Here is a 26,824-nt window from a genome sequence, read left to right as displayed (position 1 = left end):
GGGGAAGTCAAGGAAGGGGGAAATGGAGGAAGAAACATTCACATACTTTCAAATAAAAGAGACCTTATGAGTTCAGCCTCCCCATTTTACAGATGAAGGAGACTGAGGCCCAGAGAAGTGATGTGATTAGCCTAAGATCACACAGCCAGTCCCTGGCAAAGCCAGAGGAGAACTCAAATCTTTCATCCCAAGCATGGTGCTCTATCCATTAGATCAGTGTTTTTTTTTGAATTTTATTTTAGTTTTTTATACAGCAGGTTCTTATTAGTTATCTATTTTATACATACTAGTGTATATATGTCAATCCCAATCAGATCAGTGTTTTTCTGATTTGATTTTTTTTCCACTTAGCAACAGAACCCTTTCCCACCCCCCAATAAAATCACTCATGGAACCTCAACATATAAAATGGAAGTAATTTGTTATTACTATACTCTTCCTTTATGAGTTAAAATTTATATCCTTGACCCAAAAAGTCAATAATGAGGCTCGGTGATCCAAAGACAGGGTTATGAAGCCCAGTTACAGCCTCGGCCACCAGCTCATTTCTGCATTTTGCCTTGGCTGCACAGGGTGGAGAATCCTGTTCCTTGTATAAAGCAAAAGGGAAGAGTGTTCTCACAGTTCCTCGACCACAGGAGGCAAGGCAGATGCTCCACCAGCCTGAGGCCTGCACAGAACCACCCACCGGCCCAGGGTAAGGTACGGGTGGCCCCCAGTGGGTTACCATTTTGGCCTAGAATACGTTCAAGAGCCCATGCTGCTTTTCCTAACAGTTTTTATATAAATAATTACACTATGTTTAAAAAGGGAAACTTGAGTCGAACAGACGCAGAACTTCCAGAGCACCTCGCTGGGCCGGGGGTAGGAAACCACTGTGCCAGAAAAGAACGGACCTGTGCCAGGTTCTGGAAGAGTCTTCTCCCTGCACCCCTCCTGCCCCCTGCACAGAGCCGAGCCTGAGCTTTCTCTTTGCAGAACAGGGCACTAGGACAACCACAGGCCACCTAAATCACTCCCCAATCACCCGGGGGGTGGGAGGGAGAAGGCACCCGCTCCTGAGCTGTCGCAAACCTGAAACCTATGGACAGATGTGATAAACAGTGGGAAGACAACCCCACCACACTCTCATGCTCCCTCAACCCCTCAAAAGGCTCCGCTATAAAAAACACAGCCCAGCCTCCTGACGCTCAGCCTCCTTCTTGGAGATGACATCATGCATGTAGCAAGGGATCCTGTAAATGCAACCGTGGAGCTGGCACTGTGGTCATCAGGGATGAAATTCCAGTTAGGAAGCCCGAGGGAGACCAGCACCAGAAAGCAAAGGGATGAAAACAAACAAATGCAACAGTTGCAAAAGCTTTGGAGTTCTCAGTCAACCCAGGGCTTGGTCCTGGAGTCTCAGTCTGTGCCAGGTCACACAGTTACCTTGCACATGCCGGGAGAACCCCCTGAGGCTTGGCTACACAAACCTCTGGCAGATGTGGTTGCATGATCCCATACGGACGCATGCAGGAGAGATACCGTATTATGAAGGACTAGTTTTGAAATAAGCTTCACTCGCTTATTTTCACAGGCTCAGAGGGCTGAATGTAACAGGAAGGGATCGCAGGATGCCAGCCCCACCCCTGCTCTCAACCCATCACCCACCTGGGCAGCAGAAAGGACCACAGGCCTTGCTTCTAGCTCTGCCCTCTCCTGGCCACCAGACTCTGGGGTGAGCACACTAGCCTCATGGGGACTTGGTTTCCTCACCTGCGACACAGAAACCTGCCCTGCCCACTTCCCAGGGCTGTGGACGACCAAATGGAAGGTACACGTGCAGGGTCTCAGCAAGTACAAAGTGACACATGAATGCTCACTATTGTGAAAAGAAGCATCTTGGTGCAGGGCAAAGAGCAAGGATTGTGATGCCCGACAAACCTGGGTTTGAATCCTGACTTTTCTACGTTATCGACCTGTTACCTTTTTATTTACTTACTTGAAACGTTCACTTATTCCCAAAAGTTATTTAAAAGGGGGCTTCAACACTAACTGTTGTAGCTGTGTGGTCCTGGGCGATTTCACAGAGCTCCCTGAGTCTCCTTGGTTTGCTTATCTGTGAAACGGGGAAGGATGAATGGCTCTCACCTCACACACTTGCAGTTCCGGGGCATATGGGCCAGCGCCCAGCATAGTATCTGCGCCCCGTATCGACTGGATGAACAGTTCGTGTATTCCTACCCTTCTCCACCGGCACACGGGTTAGCCAGGGCACTTAAGTGAAGGACCCCAGAATCAACATACTCTACGTTACTGCAATTTCATAGAACATTTTGTACTGCTGGAGGAACATCCTAGAAGGGAATGCATTTTTAAGGCTGTTTCAGATAAGGGCTTTAAAAATGCTAAGCTTCTCAAAGCAACACTAAACTTCTCAGCAAACATGACCAGCCCCCAACCCCCCACCCCCCCACCCCCGAATGATCCAACTTCCCACCAGTATTTATTATAAAGGAATGTTGCTCCAAGACATAAAACTTGGAGTTTGAAATTGGCAACTTGAGTAAAGCAATACTTGAACCTCAAGAAAAACCCTCAATTCCCCCTTCCTGCCCAAATAAAAGTAAAATGGAGAAGATTGTCTCCTGGTTTTGTGCCTTGAGGGAAATTAGAAGCCTGGCCTTCATGAAGTTCTGGCTCTCATTTCAATTGGAAGGGGTCTAAGAAACACTGATCCATCATCTGTACTGCCTAAAACTAAACAAAACGTACAGATTATTCTCAGGCTTTAAGATCAATTACATCTGAAACCAGGTCAAGTATAATTTGCCTGGGAGAGCTTGTGGAAGTTGGAAAGGCAAGAATGGATGTTATCTGACAAACCACAGTTTCTCCTTAGAAAATATGGCAGGAAAAACCAGTGTGTAGAGCAGAAGCAGGACATCACTCTCCCACCTACAGAAAGTGTGCCTTGGAGTGGAAAGTTTTAGATAAAAGTCTAGAGCAGACAGCCATCTCATCTGCGGGGAGAGAGGCCTGTGCTTCTCACCGCAGGCTCCTAACAAATGTTCCTGCCAGCTTTTAATACGCAGTATTATAAGTGGTTATGGCAACGTGTCCTCAGAGACGGCACCATCGTCACTAAACCTTTTCTCCGGCATTTACATTTAGAAGCCTGTGGCTCACGGTATCTACATTTTTTCGTCTTTTTTTTTTTTTTAAAGAGGAAACTCGTCATAAATTGCAAAGCCGTTGGAGGGTTTTAACTTTTCTGGGGAAAGAAGTTATCACAGGGACGTTAGCAAAAGTTTGAATTTTCCATGGAAAAACGAGCAGATAAAGCTCCAGCTCGATGTGCAGAGGGCAGAGCTAGGACTTTTCCTGTCATTGTCACATCCTGGAGAAGACCAAAATGCTGACTTGGCACAGCAGACTGCAGGACCGCAGTGAAGGGGGAGGCTTTTTACTTGCCCTGGATATAAATATTTTCACATGCTGTGATGTAGGGCCCTCTTGGGTATACAAACAATTCCACAGCCTTGGAATAAAAAAACTACATTGCTTCAGGGATCTCCTAACCTTCTCAGTTTTCCCCCAAATATCTGTCTGGCAAACGCACACAAAGAATTTTCCTTTGCAAGCCACTGGTAATTTTATATTCTTTCTGCTCCTTTTCACTCCAGGTCACACTGCTTGTGTGTCTGGAATGTAAAACACATCTCAAGATGTAACCATGAAAAGGGGAAACCTTAACGGAAACACAGCTGCTACAAGGGCAGGGCCAGTACCTAGAGTAACTTGCTATTGTGCTTTCAGCAATGCATTTTCTTTCCTGGCTGCTTTGGCTTTCTTTTGTACGTTGCTTCAGTGGTCTGGGTCGCAATTAGAAAATTGCTTGTTTCACCCAGGGGGTGGGGTAGCTCATAAGAACTCAGATGTGGAAAGGGCTCCACAAATCACTAGGTCTTCCCTCAGTAAGGCAGGCAGGCCAGCGGTGAAACTAACCAAGGAAGAGGCATGTAAATTCCACCTTTAAAGATTTCTGGAGACAGAGATCCAAACCTCCCCCACAATCACAGTCTCTTTTAGTTTTCAATCCTCTGGAAAAGCCAAACACTTCTTCCTTTTGTCCAACCAGACTTTCCCTTACTGTAACAGAAGGTCCCTTATGCTTGTTTCTGACATTCAAAATTACATGTTAACCAAACGAATTATGAGTCCAGATGATCTTACTAAAAGAGGGAGTCTGTTTTAAAAAAAAAAAAAAATGATGGGCCTGTGTAAAGAAATCCACAGAATCGTATGCGGGTCTCTGATAATTTTTCTTTCCTGGTAATGACTTGACGGACTCATGGCAAATAGAATTATTCATGCTGCAGCCTAAATACCCAATCCTCAATAAAATCTCAAAATGCAGGCACTGTTAGAAACTGAAGTCATCCCATGCTGGATATATATGTATGCCAGTACATACATATGGTACTCCCATTTACATGCATTGTTATGACATACGTTAGAAAGTGATTTTGTTCTGGGTCTTCATTTCTGTAGTGCTGCTGGGAGTCCTGGTGAAGACATGCTTAGACCTGACCCCCAGGAGAAACAGCACTGAGTAACTTGGGGACACTGTCCATCACCGCAAGGAGAAGGGAAGACCAGCTCCAACCTTCTGCCTTGACAGCCTGGTTCGTTTCGACATGTCATGAACAGGGTTCGCCCTCCATAAACAGCTTGCCGAACTTCACGGATGTAGTTACCTTGTTTTCCCAGGGTCCCTGCAATTCACTCCATTACTCTTTACTGCAGGCTGGGCTTTCTTTCTCTAGGGAGCCATGCAGTAGCTCAGGCCCGGGCCCCTTCCATGTGTTAACACTGATACAGGTGTAGTCGGGCACCCCAGAGCTCTACCCACCCTGCATGCTTGCCAATGGACCACTCGATTTCTCAGAGGTATTAGATATGGGACCTCTTAGTAAGTGGCCTCTGGAGTCAAACTTTTGTCGTTTTAAGACTCCTACGGGGGCAGGCATTCTGATGTGAGTCTGTGTTGGGCATTAAGGAAAGTGAGTTTAGGGAAGGCAGGTAGGTAAGGACAAGGAGTCCACAGGGGGGATGGGGGCAGGGATCTGGGCCCGTTCTTAAGAGGCTGCCAACGATATTTGGGCAAGACTTTGTTTCATGAAAGCAGGCTGGCTACATAGCCCTTTCTCAAGGGAGGGGCAGCTGAATCCCATACTTGGCTCTTCTAATACTTCTGTCAGCCTTTGGGAAACATACAAATAATCGAGGGGGGCTGCGAAGCAGGAGTAGGAAGTAAGAGGAGGATGGCAGTGTAGGTTCCACCCTTGGCATCAGGCGATGGGGCTGGGGGACGGGAGACCCAGCAGAACACTGTCAACAGAGTCCTGAAAGCCCACCTCCCCAGATGGCCCCAGATCTGCGCCAGGAGGCCTCAGGAAGGACAGAGAGCCTGGAGCACGGGATGGGGCTGCTGGGTGTGAACCTAGGCAGGTTGGCAGCAAGAGGAGAGGGAACTACACCTGCCTCTGGCTATTGGGCTGGGGTCTTCCGGAGTGGAGCTAAGCTACAGAGAAGAGTCCCCCCGGGAGCAGGCACCAGTGTGGGTTTGCTTCTTAAAACAGGGACTTAAGGTGGCAGACCTCCTCTGGTTCCGCCGTGGCTGCTGCCATCTGGCCCTGGAGAGCCAGGTGCCCATAGTCACTGGTCATTTGTGAAGCCAGTCCTCCCAATTCCTCCGGGTTAGTAACCGACTTAGTCATCTGGAAAAAGAAAACAAGCAAGACACAAACACACAGGGACACACAGAGAAAAGCATGAGAACCACGTGTTAATACCACTGGGAGCCAAAGGGTCTCATTCACTTTTAAGCTTGTGGCTTGCGTGTGGGGCTGGACACTGGAGAGGGCAGTTCAAGCGAAGCCCATGCTGCAGCCCGCATGACAGGCCAGCGGCTCCCGGCCAGGTCAAGGCAACATGCTCAGGTTCAGGCCGTGCAGCGTGGAGGCCGGGCCTCAGGGTCCACTCTCTGGGAGGTGAGAGCAGCAGCCTCCACCAGCCCTGCCCCGTGGGGTTACCGGGGAGCCCCCCCAGAGACACCACAAGGGGACCCAGCCCCGTGCAGGGTGCAGCCCTGGTCACACGTTGCTCCCGGGCTGATCGGGTCTCTGGGGACTCAGGAGCAGGTCCCACACCGCCGAGAGAGGGCACAAGGACAGGATCATCGGGAAACAGTGACTGAAGAGATGGGTAAGCCTCACGTTTCGGTGGAAGAAACTCACAGAATTCAGCTGTGTAATAACATTGTGCCAAAGAATGACAACGTTTCAGCCACGGATTCAGTGAAGAGAATACTGTAGCCTAAATGGTCAAGTTCTGCCTTTTTACTCTCAAGATATTCTGTATTTTCCTCCTGTGTGATAGAAAACCTTACCTCCACTTACCCTACCTAGCTAATACCCTCATGTCTAGTTTTTCCTCCTCTGACAAAAATGCCTCTTAGAACTCACAAGGGCAGTTGTAACCCACCACCCAGAAAGGTATCCACGTCCCTCTTGGGTCCAAGGCTTCCCTCTGCCCCACCTGTTCTCTCGCTCTGGATGACGATACTTCCCTCTCTCTTTGTGGCATCTAAAGTTCTTGGTTTTAAAGGACTTAAAAAAAAAAAACAAAAACCTGTTAAATGACTCCACATCCATTGAGGGTGGGAATGTGGGCCCGTCTAAGGCATGTTTACCAGGAAATGTCACAGGCTTTCGGGCGGAGGTGTGGGTTCCCAAGGAATGCATGCCACACCCCAAGAGAACGAGGCTGTGCTAACAGCTGCTGCATGCGACCCTGCCACAAGGAGCACAACAACCCTGGGGGCCGCCCAGTGCGGTGGGGGGAACACTCACCCCCTCTGGGCCCTGGCCAGCCAGCCCAGGAGCAGCAACGCAGCCCCAGGCTGGGCTCCTCAAGTGCATGGACACCCAGGGTCAAGACAGGCCGGCTGAGAACCTGGCCCAGGAGATATTCCAGAACCCCCTGAGGCCACTGGAGACATTTTCAACCCTGCTGCATTGTGCTCCCTGCTTGGAGAAATCAGTACCGTCGGGCTGCCGGGCTAGCTGGGACGCCCCTGAGCTCTCCTGAGCAGGGCCAGCCCGAGGCCGATTCCAGCCTTCTCCCAGTCGCTGACATGGGCACTGTTCCTTCCTCCCTTCCCAGCCCAAGTCCTTCTCAACAACAGGGAGTCTGGCTCAACCGCAGAGTTTCTAAGAATGAGCAGCAGCAGCCGCCAGGGAAGCCTTCATGGTCCAAGCTCAGCCTCTAGTGGACACATGACTACATGACAAAACCATCCAGAGAGGTGCCCGGCCTGATGGGGCAGGAACCACGCAGTGGCGCAGTCTGGCCCCTCCAACTCAGGCTTAGGTGGTAGCATCAAAGAGGCATCTTTCAATTTTATCCTGTGACACCTGAGCTTTCAGAAGTTAAGAACTTTCTTACTAGGTACTTATATTAATTCTCTGAGGACAACGTTTTTCTTTTTTTGTACAACTTTTTAACCTATCAAGATAGCATTCACTGTCTCTCAATGCCATTTATATCTAAACAGCCATATAATACAATTCTGATTGCATTACATTTTAGCAAAAAAAAAAAAAGTCACCTCCAAAAGTTACATGCCTTCTGTTGTCAGGAGAAAAATTTTTTTATATAACCACTGTTTCATTTTGCCTGAAAGACTGGCAATGTCATACTGTTCAGCACTGTCCAAGGATTATAACTTGATTCCATTGGACAGCCTTGGTTCTGTCCCCAAATGTCTTCTCTTGTACTGTAACTTTAATCCATAAAAACATTTCAAGTCCTCTGTGAGATAAATAGGATTTTTTTTTTTCTTTCTCTATAACTCGCAATTTCCTTCTCATTTCCTCCTTGATTCTAATTTTCTCTCTTTCCTTTGCTCCCCTGTCCTCATGCCCAACTCTCAGTCATTTTTAATTCCCTTTTGGAGCTTTTTCGTGAGATGAGAAGTCCAGTGGCCTGGGGCTTCTAGACCACAGGCAGCCAGAAAGACCACACATCAGGACAAAGCTGAGGCCCAGGAGGAACTAGAAACACAGAGGACTAATCTCTCTCCAGCACAGATGCCAGATTTGAATACTCAGTGGTGTGGTGGATAAAAGGGCAACCAACAGTGGGGTGCAGGGTGAGCCCATTTTCTTCTTACCATTTCCTGAGCTGTTACCGCAATGGCTTTGGAGTATTTAACCACTGTCGTCTGATAGTCGACAAACGTCCCCTTTGGTTCTGGGGGAGTGCCTTCATCCAGCTACAGGGGAGAGGAGAAGAACCCAGAGGTCATCAGAGGCCTGTTCAAGTGTGGGCTTTATTTTTTAGAATCAGGAACTTGGGAAAATGGAGAGGCTTTCAGAGTTTCTTGGGTCCAGAGTCAACAGAACCCCCCAACTTCTGTGATAAGGACCTCATTAGAGGCGCACATAAGGTACTGGGGGCACACAGGCAAGGAGAGGACCCCCAGTGTGTCTGAGGGGAGTGGCAGGGCTGTCCAGAGGAATGATGTTTCAGCCAAGTCTTACCAGGTAAGCAGTGTGCCACACACAAAAGGTGGGGAAGGAGTCCCAAGGAAAGGGAATAGCGCTGAAGCACATGGAGGTGGGTGTGAGCCAGAACGTGCAGGGAGGTCAGAATGGCAGACAAAGAGCTGGGGGAGGTCGCAGAACCTCCATCATGAAGGGCTTCCCTAAGAATGGTATAGCCCATGCATGTCTCTACCCTGGAACACTCACTTCTGACCTAAGCTGGGGAAGAGAAGGAATTGGAAACATCAGGAATGACTTGTTCATCTGACTCTAGTAACACAGGAACTGAGAGAAAGGGTGAGATCACTGTGGAGCGGAATAGGTGGAGAAGTGGGACAGTCCCTTGAAGGGCTGGGGATTTACTGGCTCAGAAGACTTGAATTTGAGACCTGGTTCTAGGACTTGTGAGTAAATGCCCAGCTTGAGGCTCAAACTGGTTCTCAGGACCTTTACTGGAAACGTCCAAGCATCAGAAGGTTGTAGTAAAGATCAACTGAGACGACGCCTCGTCTACATGAAGGGAGAGGAGAGGATAACCACGACGATGAAGATCATGATGCTGAGAAAGATGATAACGTCGATGATTATGGTGAAGAAAAAGGCCACCCAGCCTCACCACCACCAACGCTGTGACTGTCACCACTGGTTGCTGAACGATATTCTAGGTGAGGGGACAAGGTGAACAGAAATGACTACAGGAAGAGTGAGTGCAGTGAGCACGAGGGGGACGTTGAAGGGGTGGGAATCAGGCTGGATCTGTTTGATGAGGAACCTTGCAATCATGAAGAAAATGGTGGGATCCGCAGTAGGCAATGCTCTATCTGAGAAGATCTCCCTGGCAGCTCTCTGCCAGATAGTCTGTAGTCTGGGAAGACATTAGGGGACCAGAGGGCAATTAGGAAGAGATTAGGTGGAGTGGTCAATGAGAGCTACCTGTCGTGAGTAGATCCAAGCTACATATGCGAGTTGAATGAATGTATCACTGTAGCCTAGTATGTAACGTGGTTGCACAGGCCAGGATGTAATCTCTATCAAACCAACAATACAACCTCCAGGGTAGGTTATTTTATGTTTCTTTATCAGGGAGTTAGACACTGCCAAGTATCTCCATCACACTTGGGGGGCCCGCTGGTCAAATGAGGACTGAGCTGTGGACTCATACACTCAGTATAAATTAACTGGGCATCTTGTAGGGGTCGGGCCATGTGCTGGGAGCCTTCATGTGAGATGTGATGTAACTGCAAACATGCCAGGATGTTGGACTAGAGGGCGGCTTAGAGCACAGTGGCCACTGGTCACCATGATGAACCTTCCAGTGTGAAGAGAACGAGAGAAGTAAGAACAAAGTAGTGACTTTTCTTTTAGGATTTCAAATTTGCTTAGTTGAAAGAACTTTCCTTTATTCTGAGATTATAGCCTTCCTACTTTTTTTTTTTTTTTGGTGTTAACATGTCCTTTATTTTATGAAATACTACTGATGTAGATATCAGGGTTTTTGTTTTCTTTCTTTAATTACCTTCCTTGGCCAAAAAAGAAAAAACAACCCCCCCCCCCAACACACACACACAAAAGCAAACAGAGAAAAGGGACTTAGTCATAAAATCCCGAAGATTGAGACTAACCTCAGTGAACGGGGAAAAAAAGATTTAGAAAACTTGAGTGATTTGCCCAAGGTTACCCAGAAAGCTGATTAGTTCATGGTAACCTACGAACTCCCAAACCTTCTGGTGCTTAGATACAGAGAGAGAATTTCAAGGAGACACTCCACAGCAGAAGCTCCAAAAGTGGCAAGAATTGCACCGAACTTAGAATCAGCTTTGGGTACACTTGAAGTTTTTCTGCTAGTCACTGCCTTTTGGAACTTTAGACAATGATTCTAAGAGTATATCAGTGTTTTAAGCAAATAACCAAAACTCAGATAGAAAATGACATATTTACAATGCGTTGCTGCTTAGGGGTTCAAAGGACCTGCGATATCACTTAATACAAAGTCTCCAGTGACAGGCAGGCTGGGGTGGGCTTAAAAAGGGGACAATGGGGAAGAGGCATAGTGCAGTACCCAGGGTGTCAGGTCAGGGTATGTAGGAGTTTAGGGGTATCAATGAAACCCCAATTATCTACTTTGCAGAACTGAGGGGAAAAACCCCTTTGCTCCTGGCCTCTGGGGTTCATGTTGTTAGTGGCTCCTAATTATTGCTATCAGGTAACACCAGACCTATTTCCCAGCCCTTCCAAAAGAATCAGGCATGTCCTGGGCTGAGAGAGCAGATGTTACACCCCTGAAATCAGACAGTACAAGAGCCACTTTCCTTATTAAAGATTCATCGCAATATGCAAGGCTAAAAGGCTATCAAAAAAAGACTTCCATCTTCCAGGGATTTATGGAACTCTTCCCTATCATTAGAGTGACTGTGAAAAATACCTCCTAAGAAGAAAAAGATTATCATTTGAAGTTCTCATTTGTACTGAGAAACCTTGAGCTCCATTATTTAATATCCTTGATAGATACATGGCTTAATTTCAAAGCTCTGGTGTTCCGATGTCCTGAAAACCAAACAAACCCACTGAGACTTATCCAAGGGCCTCGAAGAAGAGGGCAATTTACTCGTGTTCTGTCAAACTGTCCAAATTTGAAGCGTGAGAAGCCCACAGCAGAAATTACTGGAGCGCTTTGACAAGGCAAGCCTGGGGTCTCTAAGGGATCCCCAGCATCCCAGCCTAGCTTGGGACATTATCAGTTTGATAATGTTTGCATAATGTTTAATGGGAATTATCCTAATTACAGTTTCAGGCTATCATCTCTTCCTGGAGATACGAACCAACCAATCTTCTCTAAATTAGCAATTAAAGACCACTTATTATCCTGAAAAACCACATTAGTGTATTCACAATCTGACAATGGACATTTCCAAACACAGAGGAAGTCTACAGTTCTTAGCTATGCTATCAGAGGATGGCAATTAGACACTGACGAGTAGTGGTTAATTCTAATGAGCATCAAACAGACATGATTAGTGAAGGATTCCTTGGGGATCCTTCAAAAGAGCAGGAGATACTGTCCAGTCATCCTTCCCTACTGACCCAACTCAACTGATGGGTCACTGGAGGAGAAATGATACCCCTGTCATCTATGTCTGTTGTCTACAACTGGTCTCTGAGGGCTTTTACACTTAACCATTTCAGTGGTCCCTGCATCTGGCTAGATACCAGAACCATGGGGAGATTTTGAAATTACTAGGCTTCACACCATAGAGATTCTAAGTGATCAGGGCGGGGGTAGGGCCTAGGAATGTGCATTCTAAAATGCTCCCAAGGATTCCAAAGGAGCCATTCTGAAGACCAGCACTTGGGAATCACTTCGTTATTTCATTTTGGAGTTTGCTCCCCACGACAACCCTACGAGGTATACAGGGGAGGTAAATAATTACCTCCATTTTATAAGTGAGGGGACCGAGGATGCCTTCTCCATCTCTTTTTCCCCCGTGTAAATGTGGAAGGAAGGGTGCAACCGGCTTACAAAAGTAATGAATGAATAATAAAGAATGAAGAATATGCTGGACATATGATAAGCAGACACCTCAAGAAAAGAGGAGGCTTGCTAGTGTCAGCCTGGATTAGAGGGCTCCTCTGACAGCTCCTTAGAGAAAAGCCCCTGGGACCAAGTTAGAGGGGAACCTTGGAGGAAATGGGGCCAAGGAGTGCAGGAAAGCATCTGGGGGCCCAGGCCCACCTTGCTCATGGCTTCTGCGATGGCGTCGACCATGCCTCCCACCAACCCCACTTCACTGGCAGCTTCATTCAGCGTCACCATGATGTCGTCCACGGCCTCCTTCATGAGCTGGGCGGCCTCCGTGATGGCATCGTGGGTGTGCTGTGCCTGAGGTGGGGGACAGGGGTGAGAAGATAACTGTAAGATGTTTCCATAAGCAGAAGACAACGGTGCTCAATCTCTTAAGAATCACTTCACTTCTTCAGATAACCTTAAAAAGCAGAATATAAACCTACATCCCCATTATGGAGCACAACAAATGTATTCTCTACTTTTTCCTTTCCTTTATTATGTCTGTACATTTGTTTGCAAAATAAATAAAAATCAGAAAGACAAAAAGAAAAAGATCTCTTTTTGCAAACAAAAGGAAAAACAACCCTGCAATTTCAACCAGCGTCTTATGACGTGACTAATTTTATGTTACTACGTTCAGGGTGGTAGAAAGAGAATACCACAGATTCCCTAATATACAAGTTGACGGATTTAATAGAAAAAAAAAAACTATATAAAGAAAAACACGTGTTCACAACAAATGAGCTTCTCTTCAAAGTTGCCCAATACACTATAATTCCCTTTCTATAAATACAACTGGATTATGGAAATAGAGATACATACAGGAGGCAGAAATCTGCAGAAGGCTACACGGGCTTTGGAACTATGTCACAAACGACATTTACATGAGTTTGGAGGGACGAATGATGAAAGTTCTCCAGGGATAGACACTCTGCAGGCAAAGCCTGAGTGCTCATGAGTTCCCCAAGACAGTCCTCAGAGATGCTTTAACAACATGTCTGGAGCCCAGAGCAGGCCCTGGCAAGTGAGTGAATGAAAGGATGAAAGAATGGTGGTGCCAGGCTCCCTAAAAAACACCTTGAGTGGTAGCAAGATGAAGGAGCAAAGAGTGAGAGTCCTGGGGTCAGAAAAGGCTGGGGTCGAATTCTGTCTCCACTGCTAAGTAGCTAAGTGGTCCTGGGCGTGGGTCCCTAAGCAAAATGGGAATAATTATAACAATGCTATGCAATGGAATTCTGATGAGATGAGATGGTTGTAGGCATCTTATCATTTATAATAAGAGCAGTCTAGTAGGGGACCGTGTCCTTACCTGGGAAATCTGAAATAATGCGGGGTATTTTTGTGTCAGAAGTGCATTGCATCCGGTACCGGATGCCCCCGTGCAGTGGCCATGGCTGCCCTGATGCTCCTCAGAGGAAGATGACCCCTCTAAAAGGCCCAAGGAATTGCACCTTTACTTTGGTAGATGAGAAGGTAAGGAAGCCAGTGAGAGATGGTAAATGATAACTCTTTTGAGTGATTAAATAAAAGAGAAGAATTCCAAGAAGAAGCTACGTGAGCCATGGGAACTGGCTCAGCTGGCAGAATTAAAAAGCCACAGGAATCAAGAAGAGTCCTCCAAATACAACATCTGACGAGATGTGAAATATGTGATCACGGATGGTTATCCTGAGGCAACCGTGTCAGGATGCAAAGCTCTCTCTCTGAGGGATGTGATGGAGTGAACTGGTAATTTAGGTTAATGGCTGATTTCATGGCGCAGAGAAGGTAAAACACTAAATGTGCAGATTGCTTTATTTTGATGGAAGCCTGAAAAGTGACATCTCCTGTACATAACCCTCCAGAGAGAGCATCTCACACAAATATGTTCTCATTTATAAAAAAGATAAAATGTAAAAAAAAAATTTTTTTTAAAAAGGTAAAATGTAAGGTGTGCATTTCTGTAAATCTCTCTTAGAATGAGGCAACTATTGGTGGCACAAAAATGTTAGCAACTCTGTACATTCCTATTAAACAAAGTACACATTTGCGGGGAGAAGTGAGAGCGGCTTGCCAAGTATCTGCTCTCCCATGCAGGCTTAGGAAGGTATCAGAAACCAATTCTGGGGGTGGCAGAAGTAAATCACAAAACAGTTCTCTGAAACTCATTGAGAAACGTAAAGGACACTTTCTCCACACCAGAGCATCAAAACCTACAAAAACACATCCTTGCTCTTGGCTGTCCCAGAAGTGAATCACCTTCCCATCTGCTCGTGGTGAGGAATTCTTTAGAAGGCCTGCTTCTCCTTCACTCCACATGTTTAAGTTTTTACAGATCCTTAAAGGGTCAGCTCAGAGGCTGTGAGGCCTCCTCCAATTACTCCAAGCCTTACCCAGAGCCGTGTCCTCTAACTCCAATGGCAAACCTCATCTGGATCACACCACTGAGGCCAAATCCCACACATGGGCTGCCTGAGCACACTAGCTTCAGACCCCAAAAGACACAGTAGGCTCTCAGCCTTAACCAACCAAGAGCAATCTGGCAAGTGGAGTCAGCAGGCTCAACAATGAGGTCATTATTTTAGAATCTGGAGGGGATCCTTGTTACTGCTCCTCACAGAGCAGCAAAGGAGAGAAATCAGACTCTGTTCTTTTTTGGAAACGTGTCTGAAGTCTACTTCCAAGGGAGCCTTATTTCTTTATTATAGTGCTTCAACTACAAAGCCCAGTAAAGCAGGCATAGACATCACAGGAGTTTGGAAAATGGGAGAAGGCTACAGGGGGCAGATCTCAACTTCAGTAGAGGGGAAAAAACAGCTAATAATTAGGACTGCCCAACAATGGACAGGGTGGCATATTCGCTGGAGTGTTACAGGCAGACGCTGGAGAGGCCCATTCAAGGAGGATGGAGGAGGGAACTGAGTGGGGGAGGGGTGAGTGGGGGAGAGGTGAGTGGGTGGGGGAAGCTCTGGAGGTACAGAATGAGTGTAGAAGGGGGCTCAATGGGATGAGGGTGAGGTCACAGAGCAAATGTCTTGTACTCATGTGATTTATTAACACCAGGCTCTGGGACTGTTACTTTCTAATTTTTTTTTTTTGGAACACCCATTATGTCAGGCACATTATCTCATATAATCTCTACAACTACTCCGGACGTATTCATTACCAACCTTATTGTTTAGATGAGGAAACAAATGAAGTTATTTGCCAGCAAAAGGCTGAGCTGGGATTTGAAATCCAGATATGTTGGCCCCCGAAGCTTATCCTATTTCTCACCAAACAAAAGACACTGAAAACCATTTAACCACATTCAGACCACATGCAAACAAGGACTACGACATCTAACACATACGTTTTATACATCACCTAACACGTAGCAAGTAACACTTAGTAAACACCTGCCCAAAGAACAGCACCCAAGGGGATTAAGTCTCTGCACTAGGCCTCTTAGGAAAGGGCCTTCAAGCCAACTTGCAGTGTCCCAGGCACCCTGTGACAAGCCTGTCAGAGTCTGCAGATAGCACAGGTACCTGCTACCAGTGACAGGGTCCATGTAAACTCCTGCATCGCTGTCACTCATCACGCGTCTTAGTTCATCACCTGGTGCTTCAGGTCTTTCACTGAGAACTACTCCACACTGTTCTCCAGCCCACACTTCCAAGCAAAGGATGTCATTATAAAGCTTACAGTGCCAACTACAAATGCTCCCAACCGTGAGGTTCCTTGGCATACAACAGAATTCCACGAGGAGCTCTGAACTTGCAGTCCAAACAGATGTCTTAATCTCTTAGACATCCAGAAACCTACTAATTTGAGTTCTTCTGCTGAGAATGAAACCCCCTCAGGTTAGGCGTAGAGATGTGGCAGTAAACAGCCCTGGAGAAAAGATAACCTAGAACTGGGTCTGGAAGGCGAGTCCCAGCTGCTCCAGTTTAGGGAGGGAGCAAAGGGGGTGGGGGCCCGACTCTGGGGCATCCATCACTAACCTGTCACAGCCAAAGGGTGTCCTTCTTCTTGCTCTGTCCACCACTTCAGCAACCAGACTCATTTTTTTGCCAGAAAAGTCGGAACAACTCGAGGGCCAAGGCTGGCTCTCAAAGTTTTTAGCATCCCCAGAATTAATATCTTACGAGTTGCCAGATACATGAGTGAAAAACTGAACACAGAGAATGCAAGTCCAAGACATTATTCATGCTGCTTCCAGAATGGCGTTTCTAGACTACGGATGGGCTGTGCCATTTTCCACTGCTCACTAGAGAGCCCCAGCTCCTTCGCGTGCAGGAGGAGGCCTGTCACGATACAGCCCAGTCTTCCCTCCCGTCCCATTGTCCCCACACTCGGTTCCGTACACACCAGACTAGAGTGCTATTTTCTAAAGAGATCACAATCCTTTTATAACCCTCTCCGTGCTTTGCAGATGCTGCTCCCTCTTCCCTGCCTCCTTCCTTGACCCCGCCCAGGCCTTGCTCCGGGCTGAGTTGGCCTGCGTTTCCACATGACCCCACGTGCACCTCGCCTGTGATCTCGGACAACTCGGCAGGGAAGCCTCAGCTTTTGCACGTGTGCAGTGGGAACCTTCCCATGTCACAGAGTTTCTATGAAGATTACATAAGATGAGGGTGTAAGATGTAATAAATGACACAGAGTCGGCGTGCAATAGCTGTTAGCTCTGAGATCACCATTTTGCCATCTGAGTCAGTCTAGAGTCTTCTCTGCTATACCACGTGACTGATTTGAAGATCTTAGACATACAACAAATCACACCAAAAAAAACCCCACAGGGGCTCCCCTGGTGGCGCAGTGGTTGAGAGTCCGCCTGCCGATGCAGGGGACATGGGTTCGTGCCCCGGTCCGGGAAGATCCCACATGCCGCGGAGCGGCTGGGCCCGTGAGCCATGGCCGCTGAGTCTGCGTGTCTGGAGCTTGTGCTCCGCAACGGGAGAGGCCGCAACAGTGAAAGGCCCACGTACTGCAAAAAACAAACAACGCCCCCCCCCATATAAAATGGATCCTTGTAGCTCGTAGGTCAGTATGCTACACAAATCTTTCCAGTAGTGCTCTCTCAAGTTAATCTGCTTAGGTGAAGACCCATTAAGATCACATGATCGTGTGGAGGCAGCTCCTGGAAGATACAAGTGGTGAGAGAAGCCTCCAGCCCCCTCTCCAGGTTCCAGAACCCTGAGGAAACTTAAGGTGCATGCTGGTTTCACAAGTAAAACAATCCCTGATAATTTCTCTGACCTCGAGAGAAAAGGACATGTTGTCACCATCTTTGGCCACTTAAAAGTACCTGGGTGGCACATCAGGCTGAAGAAATGTTCCACCTGTAAACTGGTAAGGGAGATTTTCATATTAAACTACTGTCCCCAAGGCAATAGCAACACATGCCATGGGTGACCTTGACCATGTTTCTCTTTGAACTTAAGTACCAGGAACAGAAATGACACTTAGTGGAAAACAATAGAGGTTTGCTTTGTGTCAACACTGAACAGGTGCCGGGCAGGTATTATGCTTTTTATTCTTGTAAAAACCACACAATACATGTTTCTTTCCCAAGGATGCTCACCTACACACACTGTCACGGAAAAAAAAAAAAATTTCTAAATCAGCCTTAATTGTGTGCATTTCTTGGTTTTCCTCTTAAAGATCCCCGGGAAGGCCAAGAGAAGATTATTTCCCACCTTTAAATGGAAAATCAAATGCCACCATCCAAAAACTGGAGGTGCCCTCCCTGGAGGGACGTGATACAGAGGAACGTGTGCTGGCTTCTCAGTGTCCTAAGTGAGCCCCTAGCATCCTGAGCTGTACCTTGGGGTTTCCTCCGCCTTCCTTGGCTGCGTACAACATCTGTAGGGCAGACTCTGCGAGCGTCTTGGTCTGGTCCAGCACTGTCATCTGCTGTTGGTGGTCCAGAATCTTGGAGGCGACACCCACTGCAGCCAAGATCAAGGGCTCAAAGTAGCTCGCCAGTTGTGTCACCTTTCAAGACAAAAAAAAAAAAAAAAAAAAAAAAGAGCCCCAGACGCAACATGTAAATACTGTGTCTCGTTTAGGAGCCCGGCTGCTGGGAAGGGGGCTGGGACAGGGATGGGATGAGTCACAGGGAGAGGCAGACCTGCTGGTCTTCACTTTTGTTTTTTTCTATTTTACATCCAGTATTACGAATTACAGTCACCATGTTATATACATATTAGGTCCTCAGACCTTATTCCTCGTTCAACTTTACTTTTGAGAGTACTTGTAATTAATGAACTCTTGTTCGGATTTTTCTTTTTCTGGGGAGCTCTTTGTCTGTCTCTCATCATGGCAGAAGTGCTAAGAAATCTGTTCTGAGATCCACAGTTAGGTGTGAGAATTTTACAAATCTTAATTTTAATTTCACAAATAGAACAGCTTTTGAAAGAACCAAAGGCGAGCATCTTACAAACTCAAAAGGAAGGGGTATAGAAGAGGGGCAGGGGAGCATGGCAGTTGAGAAAAGCAGCCTGAGAGTAAAGGCACCCTCAAAATCATTCTAGGAAGTCATTGACCAAACCGTGGATTTGGAAAAAAACAAAGCAAAAATGATTTCCCATCAGTCAAGATGTGCTGTTTATGATGAGCCCAACCTGGGAGAACAAAAAAGCTTAAAGACAGCTAAGCACTGTTGCAGCAGAGGCCTGTCTCCAGGACGCAACAGCATCGATGGTGCATACGGTTGTCCCTTGGTATCTGCAGGGGATTGGTTCCATGGCCCCCCACGAATACTAAAAATCCACAAGTGCTCAAGTCTCTTATATAAAATGCTGTAGTACAGTCGGCCCTCTGCATCTGTGGGTTTGACATCTGCAGATATGGAGGGGTGACTGTATATGCTCACCAAAGCTCACCATCTACCTAGCATCCGTAATATCAGATTTTAACATTTTGTGGTCCTTGCTTCAGACACTGTCATCTACTCCCCCTCAGATAAAACACGACGACACTGATCACACTTTTCCGTTCAACTCCTCATCTTGTGTGGCAATTACTAATTGCTAAATTATTCCCATCAGGTGTATTTAAGTTCTCCTGATGGGAATAGGCCTCAACTCCCTTAATGCTTCTTTAACCAGCAACTCCCTTAATGCTTCTTCCCATGATGTGGAGGAAGAATGAGGGTGAAGGGGATGCAGGCAGGAAGGCTGCTTCACATGGGCAGCGGCAGTCACTGGGTCAGCAACAAAGCAGGGGGTGGGAGTTGGGGGTGGTGGTGAGGGTCCAAAATATTCAAGTTCATTAAAGCTAATAGTGAGACAAGACTATCGGCTAACAAACATACTTTGACTGATTTATCCCCAATTACAGTTATCTTACAGATAGGTTTCAAAACACTTGAACAAGGCTGCTGCTGGCCCTTATGGTGCTTTGTAGGAATTTTAAAGAGGCTGCCCATCCTCTGGGCAGACCTGATCGATGTCAAGGCACATGACTTAGCAGGATTCCGGCAGCCCCCCATCCTGCCCGGCTCCTTGCTTTGGCCAAAGACCTCTGTGTAAGGCCCAGTCTGCATAATCCCCAGGGTACACCATAGGCAGGGACAGCCCTGCATATCTGCATTGGATTTCATCTCCTCTTCCCCAGGAAGGGTGGTGTCGCCACCAATTGCAGTGATGGGTCATCAGGGGTCAGGGTTCAGGAGGGGTCCCGTAAGTACTAAAGGAGTCAAAATGTTGAATGCATTAGAATCCAACATGTTTTCTGGATTCGTTTTATTATTTTCAAAGTACATTTTATCAATGCAACTGTAAAATGTCAAGGGTTGCTGTGTGCTGAGCATAAGGAAACACAACTCAACAGGTGCCCGACTCCCTCAGGAAGGGAGGATGGCTGGGTGGAGAGGAAGTTCTGCTTTCAAAGCCGCGAGATTTGAACCCTCCCTGCCAATTCCTTTTTAAGAAATCTTAGGCAAATTGCTTCCTATTACTAAATTTCAGTTTCCTCCTTGGTAAAATGTGATAGCACTAAGTTCCTTAAAATTTTAGGGGGATTAAGTCAGTGTGCATAAAGGCCTCAGTACAGGCCTCTGTGTAGTAAGCACTCCACACACACTAGGGGTCATTATTCTTCACCTATTGTAGGGCAAAGGTTTGGAAGGGATGGGATTTTTCCTGTATTTAGGAAGTTTAGCAAGGACTGTAATACCTCCTGTAATTGAGACCCATGACAGAACAGGAAACCTCCTCACCTGAGTTAGTACAGAAGTGAAAATAACGCAGAATTTTGAGTATTTGGTATATGATGTTGAGTCCCTAAGCCTAGGATGGCAGAGTGGGTTGAATGGGGACCCCCCAAAAGGTATGTCCATGTCCAAATTTCTGAAGTCTGTGAAGGGGATCTTACAAAGGGGTCTCTGTAGGTGGATCTGAAGATGAGATCATCCCGCATTGCTTGGGTGGGCCCTAATCCTGATAACAAGTGTCCTTAGAAGAAACAGAAGAAGGGAAGGCGGAAAAGCGGGAGACAATGTGACCACGGAGAGAGACTGGTGAGATTCAGTCAAGGAATGCCGAGAGCTACCACAAGCTGGAAGCAGCAAAGAATGGAGCCTCCAAAACACGTGTGGCCCTGCCAATGCCTTGATTTTGGATTTCTGGACTCCAGAGCTGTGAGACATTACATTTCTGTCGTTTTAAGCCCCCCAGTTTGTGGTACTTTGTTACAGCGGCTGTGGGAAATCAATCCAGGCGGGGTCCGAGAATCTGCATTTATCAATCACTCCCAAGTGGGACTGAAGCTGCTGAATTGGCACCTCACCTGAGCGCCATCGTGAAGCACTGGGACCAGGTGGGCATCAACCACCAGCCCACGACCCCTCTGGATGGAGGCCTCCTAGGCTGCTTTTGTCTACAACTCCCTTTCAGAAGGTGAGACTCGATTAGTCAAAGGACCAGAGTAAATTGATAACTCAGGCGGCACCAATAAAGTTTCTTTTCATGCCACCCACTGACATAGGAATTAATTTTCCACACTAAACAACGTAAGGGCAGAGACAAGGATGTTGCCCTAGGAGTCTAGAAATACTTTCTTACGAAATTCCTACTGGAATCAAAAGTAACTGCTGAACAGAAGCTCGGTTTCTCTGCCAAACTCACTGTCCCCACAGCAGTCACATACGCAGCGCTCCAGCCCCCAGGCCCGTTCTGCAACCGCCCCCCCCCCCCTTGCAAACTGCTTCACACAGGTGGACAAGCCCTTTCTTATTATAAAGGCGCTCAGGTGAGAAATGAAATTTACCGCACTTGCAATGGCAGAGAGATACTGGCCATTTTAAACCCAAACACCTCTCCTTACACCCAGCAGGAAGCTGAGTAGGCTCTCAAGCTATCCTGTATTGGAAAAAGCAGGAGTATTGATTTTCTAAAATCAACACCTGCAGAGATGATTTGGGCTACTGGATTTCTTGATCTGCACATCAATACCGACGGCAGCACTGATAGATGCTAGGAAATCCTGCAGGTTGTTAAAAACCCAACGTCTGCCCTCTCTCTGCCGAGGCACAGGCTGCTTGACAAGCCAACTCTCCTTGAAGGATCTGCAAAATGAACCCCAAACAGGCAGACCACGATGCAGCACCTGCAACCACGTGGGTATGAACGCTCAGGTGAAGGGCTGGCAGAGTGGCCACACGGAAGCTTCAGCTGTTGAGGGTAAATAAAAGTTTGCAAGTTTGCTTTGCTTCCTCACGTGTGAAAATGGACACTATATTAGAGGCTGTGGAGGGAAAACGTGCCCTAAGCACACCAGAATGAGGCTGGCCAGCCAGGACAAAAGATGGCAGACACCAGGCCAGGAATGCCAAGTTCAGTCTCTGGCTTGTCCCAGCGAAGATCAAGAGTGATAGGTGACTGAAAACTGCCTTGGCGGCTGCAAAGTCTGAGCACTACCAGAAAAATTGCCCGGTAGCTTTTGTCTCGACGCTAACTAAGTAAAAAGAGATTCCTGAAGTGGTCATTTTGGGAGAAGATGTTGACGGAGGCTGAGTGGTATTTTCTCTAGTGTCAGCCAGCATTGACCCGGCCCTCACACCTGCCCTGAGGCTTTGGGGAACAAGAACGACAAAATCAATAACAACTCTCCCCCCATCTCTTTCTCACACACTCTCAGCAGGATCCCCTAGTGCCCATTACCTTATGTCCCAGCTGAGCTGCTTCTCCTCGAGCTGCTGTGGCAATGGGATCGATGAGGTGCCCGATTTCCTGGACCACTGAAGTCAGCTGCTCCTGCAGGGCCTGATGAGGAGAGAGAGCTGTCAAGTTCAGCTTACAACAGCTCCCCATGTAGTTGTACTGATTTAAAAAGGTTCATGTGAAAGATAAGGGAAGCCGAAAGAAATGGATATCAGAATGCCTGGGGGTGCCATCCAGCCACTGCTCTGACCCTCCCCGTCCCAGCGACCCTCAGTTCCCCTGGGCTAAACCCCTCCTCCCCACAGCTCCATCCATGAGGGACATGAGCAGGCCCCAGGAACACCTTTCCTACTGGCTTCTCACTCCTGGCAACCATAGTAACAACGGATGCTACTGGTATCTTTACTTTGGGTTATTCAGCATAATTACTGGAAAGCTGGAACTGCGGTGGCTTTCCAAGAAGGGAAGACAAGTGTGTCCAAATGGAGGTAGCTAATGGTGGGGTCCGAGGGAACATCCAGGTTGCAGTGTCCTCAGAACTAAGAACCCCTTAAGCGGGGAGTGGGGAGGAGGGTGATGTAAAAATGACATCAGCTCTCTTAAAGCAGGACTATTTCCCAGAGAGCACACTGTGAAAATTGCCGGGTGAAATGCCCACTAGGCTATGGTCAGGTGCTCTGTTCACTGTATTTGGTGATGCGGATACCATTATCGAAAATGGCACCATCAAGGCATTTCTTCTCAGGTTTGAGAGACAGTTTAATCTCTCCATCCCAAAGAACCGAACTCACGCTATAAAGAGGCGGGGCAAGGTATCTGGAGGATGCTGAAGTGCGAAGGGGGCGGGGAATTCAAAGATGGAGAATGTTAACTAGTTGCGGGAAAGATCAGATCCTGCTGTAGAAATCTTCACAGGAGCTTCTTCACTTCATAGAGTCCGGATTAATAGATCAGAAAGCTGGACATTTTAGCTCTGCACTCGCCAGCACGGAATGGGGTGACTCCTGACAAAGTGACAATGTCCTGCTCATAGAAATGAGACTCGGGCTACTCTCCTACCAAACAACACTGCATATGGGCGGCTGGGGGGGGGGGGCGGGCTTTATGCAGAGTTTAGTCAACGAGAGGAGCAGCCTAACCCGCAAACTTGAAAACAAAAAAAAGGAAAAAGGAAAAAGTTAGAGAGATGGAGGCAGGTAGAGAGAAACCTCCATACTTCCAAGGGTCTTATTTAGCAAATTACTTCTTCTCTTCCCACTCATCATGTAACTACAGTCAAGAATGCAAGACTATCCCAGCGAGGTCGTCTTACTACAGATGGCTTGTTAGATTAAATATGGTAGAGGTAGGAAGCACATGCAGATAAAGGGGAGGGATTTTCTTCCCAGGGAGGAAGTCAAGACAGAGGACATGTTTTGGTGATGGTGTTGAAAGGATGTGGGTGTGAGGGCGGTGTTAGTTACAGTGTGTGCTTGGTTGGTGGTAGTTCAGGAAGCTGCACACGTATGACCGGCACACATTAGAATTAATGATAATTCTAACATTCTGCACAGGATAAGAATACATATTCCTTCTGTCTGTCCTTGGAAATGGGGGAGGCGGGTGAAGCAACAATGAAATACACAGCCCTATTAATAAAAATGAGCAATTCCAATTCCAGGCCCTGTTCACAGACGGGGGCCAAAGTTCATTGTCGATGAGTTCAGTGTCGGGAGAGAAACACCAGTCAACAGACCATTCATATTTAGTAAGTACCTTCCGAGCGTCAGGCACTTTCAACAGAAAGAAAGAAGTATGAATCAGGGGCCTTTGGACAGGTAACAGAAAAAACTCAAAGGAGCCAAGTAGGAAAATTCTATTCTCAACTTTGGAAAAATGGGCAAGAGAGGGTAATGTGGCTCTGAATTAACAGAATGCAAAAGCTCTCTCAATACTAGATATTGAGTAACAAGGGCAGAATTCTTGATCTCTGCATGGACCAAACACATAGCACTGAATGCTGAATTCGCCCATTAGTCAAAAAAGTGCTGAAATATGACAGGGAAGCACTCAAAATTTACACGCTTAGGTCTGCTCTACTGAATATGGTAACTCCACCGACTGACACACTCTTACCTGACAATGATCATTTCCCTCCAAATTTCAGCCAAATCTGAACCTTCCGCCCCCGCAGTACATGCGTTCGTTCCTTCATCAAACCACCATTCTCTGCTCAGCATTTGCCCTACCCCCTCCAAAAACTTCCCAGGCTGGCTCCAGAGGAAGGTGGCCCAATGATGAAGCTCTTTATCAAAAACGTGTTGGTGCCATTCCCCCATCCCCAAAGCCTGATGTTGGGATTCTTCAGTACTTCCAGAGGCTTCCGAGCTGGCCACAGAGCCCTGCATACCTCCACGGAGATGTCGTCCCTCGTGGCCAAGCTCTGGCTGACAGCGGCCAGCGAGGCCTGCTCGATGTCCCGGATGCACCGGTTGATGCTGTCAATGGAGTAGTCACATTCCCTCTGTCCAGGGGCCTTGTCCCTGGAAGGGACACAGCAAGTAGAACATGGGCTCCACGGAGCGCAAGTCCCAAAACCTGCTCCAGAACTGGTGGGCCAGGAGCCCTTGTCTACTTTCTATCCCACTCGATTGCTTTAGGGAGTGAATTCCTGACCCTTGCTTGGCAATGCTTCTCTGCATAGCCCAGGAATTTCTTCACTTAACCCTTGTGCTAAGTCTGTTTCTGGTGGGAAGGGTAGGGTGCTGTCCACCATCTCAGGCTGATGCCAGGCAACGGCAAATGAAACAATTCGGACTTGGATTCTCCATTCACTGGCTTAGGCATAGGACCCTCATTAAAAAAAAAAAAAAAAAAGAAAGGGCAGTGCTATTTCCAGTGCAAATATACTATGCTCTCTACATTGCATACTAGTCGAAAACGTCCTGGGCTGTGGTAGGAGTTAAAATATTTAGTGGATTTTTCTTTGCGAGGCATTAAGAAAGAAATGCCTTAAGTTTCAAAAGCAATTTCAAAAACAAAATATACCTGAGGAAAGGCATGCACTCCATGCTGTGGGGTAATTAACTTTGGTCAACTTCAAAAATGTTTTATCTACTCAGGGGATGATTTTTCACAGTAGATAGGCTCCTACTACCACCATGGAGGTTAGAGATGCCCAGAGTTACTCTGGGACCTGGAATATTCTTTTTGTCTTATTATCAGGGTAAGGTAACCCCAAATCCTGCTAAATAAGCAGTGGTGCTCTCTGCCTAATCTCCTAGGTATCGACAATATGGTACAATGTTTACAAGGACTGGGACTAAAGCAGTCATGCCTGGGGATGCCCTTGGGAATGTTATCTAAATGCCTTTCTGCCTGAATTCTCTAATCAGTAAAAGAGAGACAATAGCAGCATCTACTTTACAAGGTTGCTGTGATGAACATATAATGTAATACAGGTAAAATGCTTAGAATAGTATCTAATATATGATAAATACTTTAGTTAGCTATTATTGTTGTGACAAGTGCTACCGCTGGTCCCAAAGAGGTAAAGAAAAAGATGATGACAATGATCAACCACGTTGCTATTAAATAAAAGTCCTGATGGGCTTATCCCCCTCCTGCCCTGTCAGATGCAGGCCGCTAGCAATTTCTGGAGGAGACACTAACCTGATAGACGTGATGAGACTCTTTATAGAGTCAGAAACAGTGTGGGAATGTCCCGCTAGCACAGACCAGGTGGGCGGGTCTTTGGGGTTGATGGCCAGTGAGCGTGCAGTGCGGATGAGGTATGATGAGCTCTCCAGCATGGTCTTGGCTGACACCAGGATTGGTTCTTGTGCCTGGGAGCCCTGGGACCAAAGAGCAGAAGGGTCAAGGGCAGGGCACACAGACTAAGTGAATGACTTGGACCCTGGAAGGTCATGTTCTTTATCAAGTCACTACCTCTGTCCTTCGAAAGGAGACAGAGGGTAGGGAAGCATGGAGGCTGGCTCACATGGGGCCTGGATGATGAGGACCTGGGGCCATGCCACTCCTTAAATATTATTTTTGAGTGTGAAAGAACATACCGAGAAAGAATCAGCCCCAAACCTATGCACAGAGATTGTTCTCAACATATAAAGCCAAGACATTACCTCTTAAGTGATGTACAGACATTGAGTTTCATGAACTCTGCTTGTATCATCAATGACAACAGTAATAGTGCCCTACACATTGACAGAAAGAGTTTTTGGAATCTTTAACTGTTCATGCCCATTCAGTGACACACAAAACAAGCCAACGACCTCAGTTTTACCTTTGCTCTGAGGATTCCCTACCTCGGAGCTGATCTGGGCAGGAATGCTGACAAACTCAGGGTTGGAGGCGAACGCTGTCAAGTTCTCCACGGCTTCGATCAAGGGGGCGGTGGCAATTCGACACTTGTTGCGGTTGTCCTCAGAGAAATCCCCATCCAGAGCCTGATGGGAGAAAACACAGAGATCACTCCTGGGCCGCAGCAATCACCACCCAGCGAAAAGAAGGTGGTTTAATGGGAATACTGAAAATGTCTGGTGAGTCCA

At 47.1% G+C, this 26,824-nt stretch overlaps 1 protein-coding gene across 4 annotated transcripts in view; it reads right to left on the bottom strand.

The window, feature by feature from the left end:
- The window catches only part of TLN2 (talin 2), a 443,808-nt gene that overhangs the window by 55,522 nt on the left and 361,462 nt on the right, over positions 1–26,824 (bottom strand). For all 4 annotated transcript variants that reach the window (XM_029237651.1, XM_029237653.1, XM_029237652.1 and 1 more), the window contains 8 exons: positions 26,582–26,722; positions 25,932–26,113; positions 24,670–24,802; positions 22,281–22,382; positions 17,941–18,111; positions 12,322–12,468; positions 8,219–8,320; positions 5,643–5,762 (listed from right to left, as the gene is read on the bottom strand). In XM_029237651.1, coding sequence (XP_029093484.1) covers positions 5,643–5,762; positions 8,219–8,320; positions 12,322–12,468; positions 17,941–18,111; positions 22,281–22,382; positions 24,670–24,802; positions 25,932–26,113; positions 26,582–26,722 — 1,098 coding nt within the window. The remainder of the gene's footprint in view (positions 1–5,642; positions 5,763–8,218; positions 8,321–12,321; positions 12,469–17,940; positions 18,112–22,280; positions 22,383–24,669; positions 24,803–25,931; positions 26,114–26,581; positions 26,723–26,824) is intronic.

The sequence above is a fragment of the Monodon monoceros genome, unplaced genomic scaffold (assembly GCF_005190385.1).
Source record: "Monodon monoceros isolate NGI ecotype Baffin Bay Population unplaced genomic scaffold, NGI_Narwhal_1 Super_Scaffold_21, whole genome shotgun sequence".
Classification (NCBI taxonomy): Eukaryota; Metazoa; Chordata; class Mammalia; order Artiodactyla; family Monodontidae; genus Monodon; species Monodon monoceros.
This window is presented reverse-complemented; position numbering and strand designations above follow the sequence as displayed.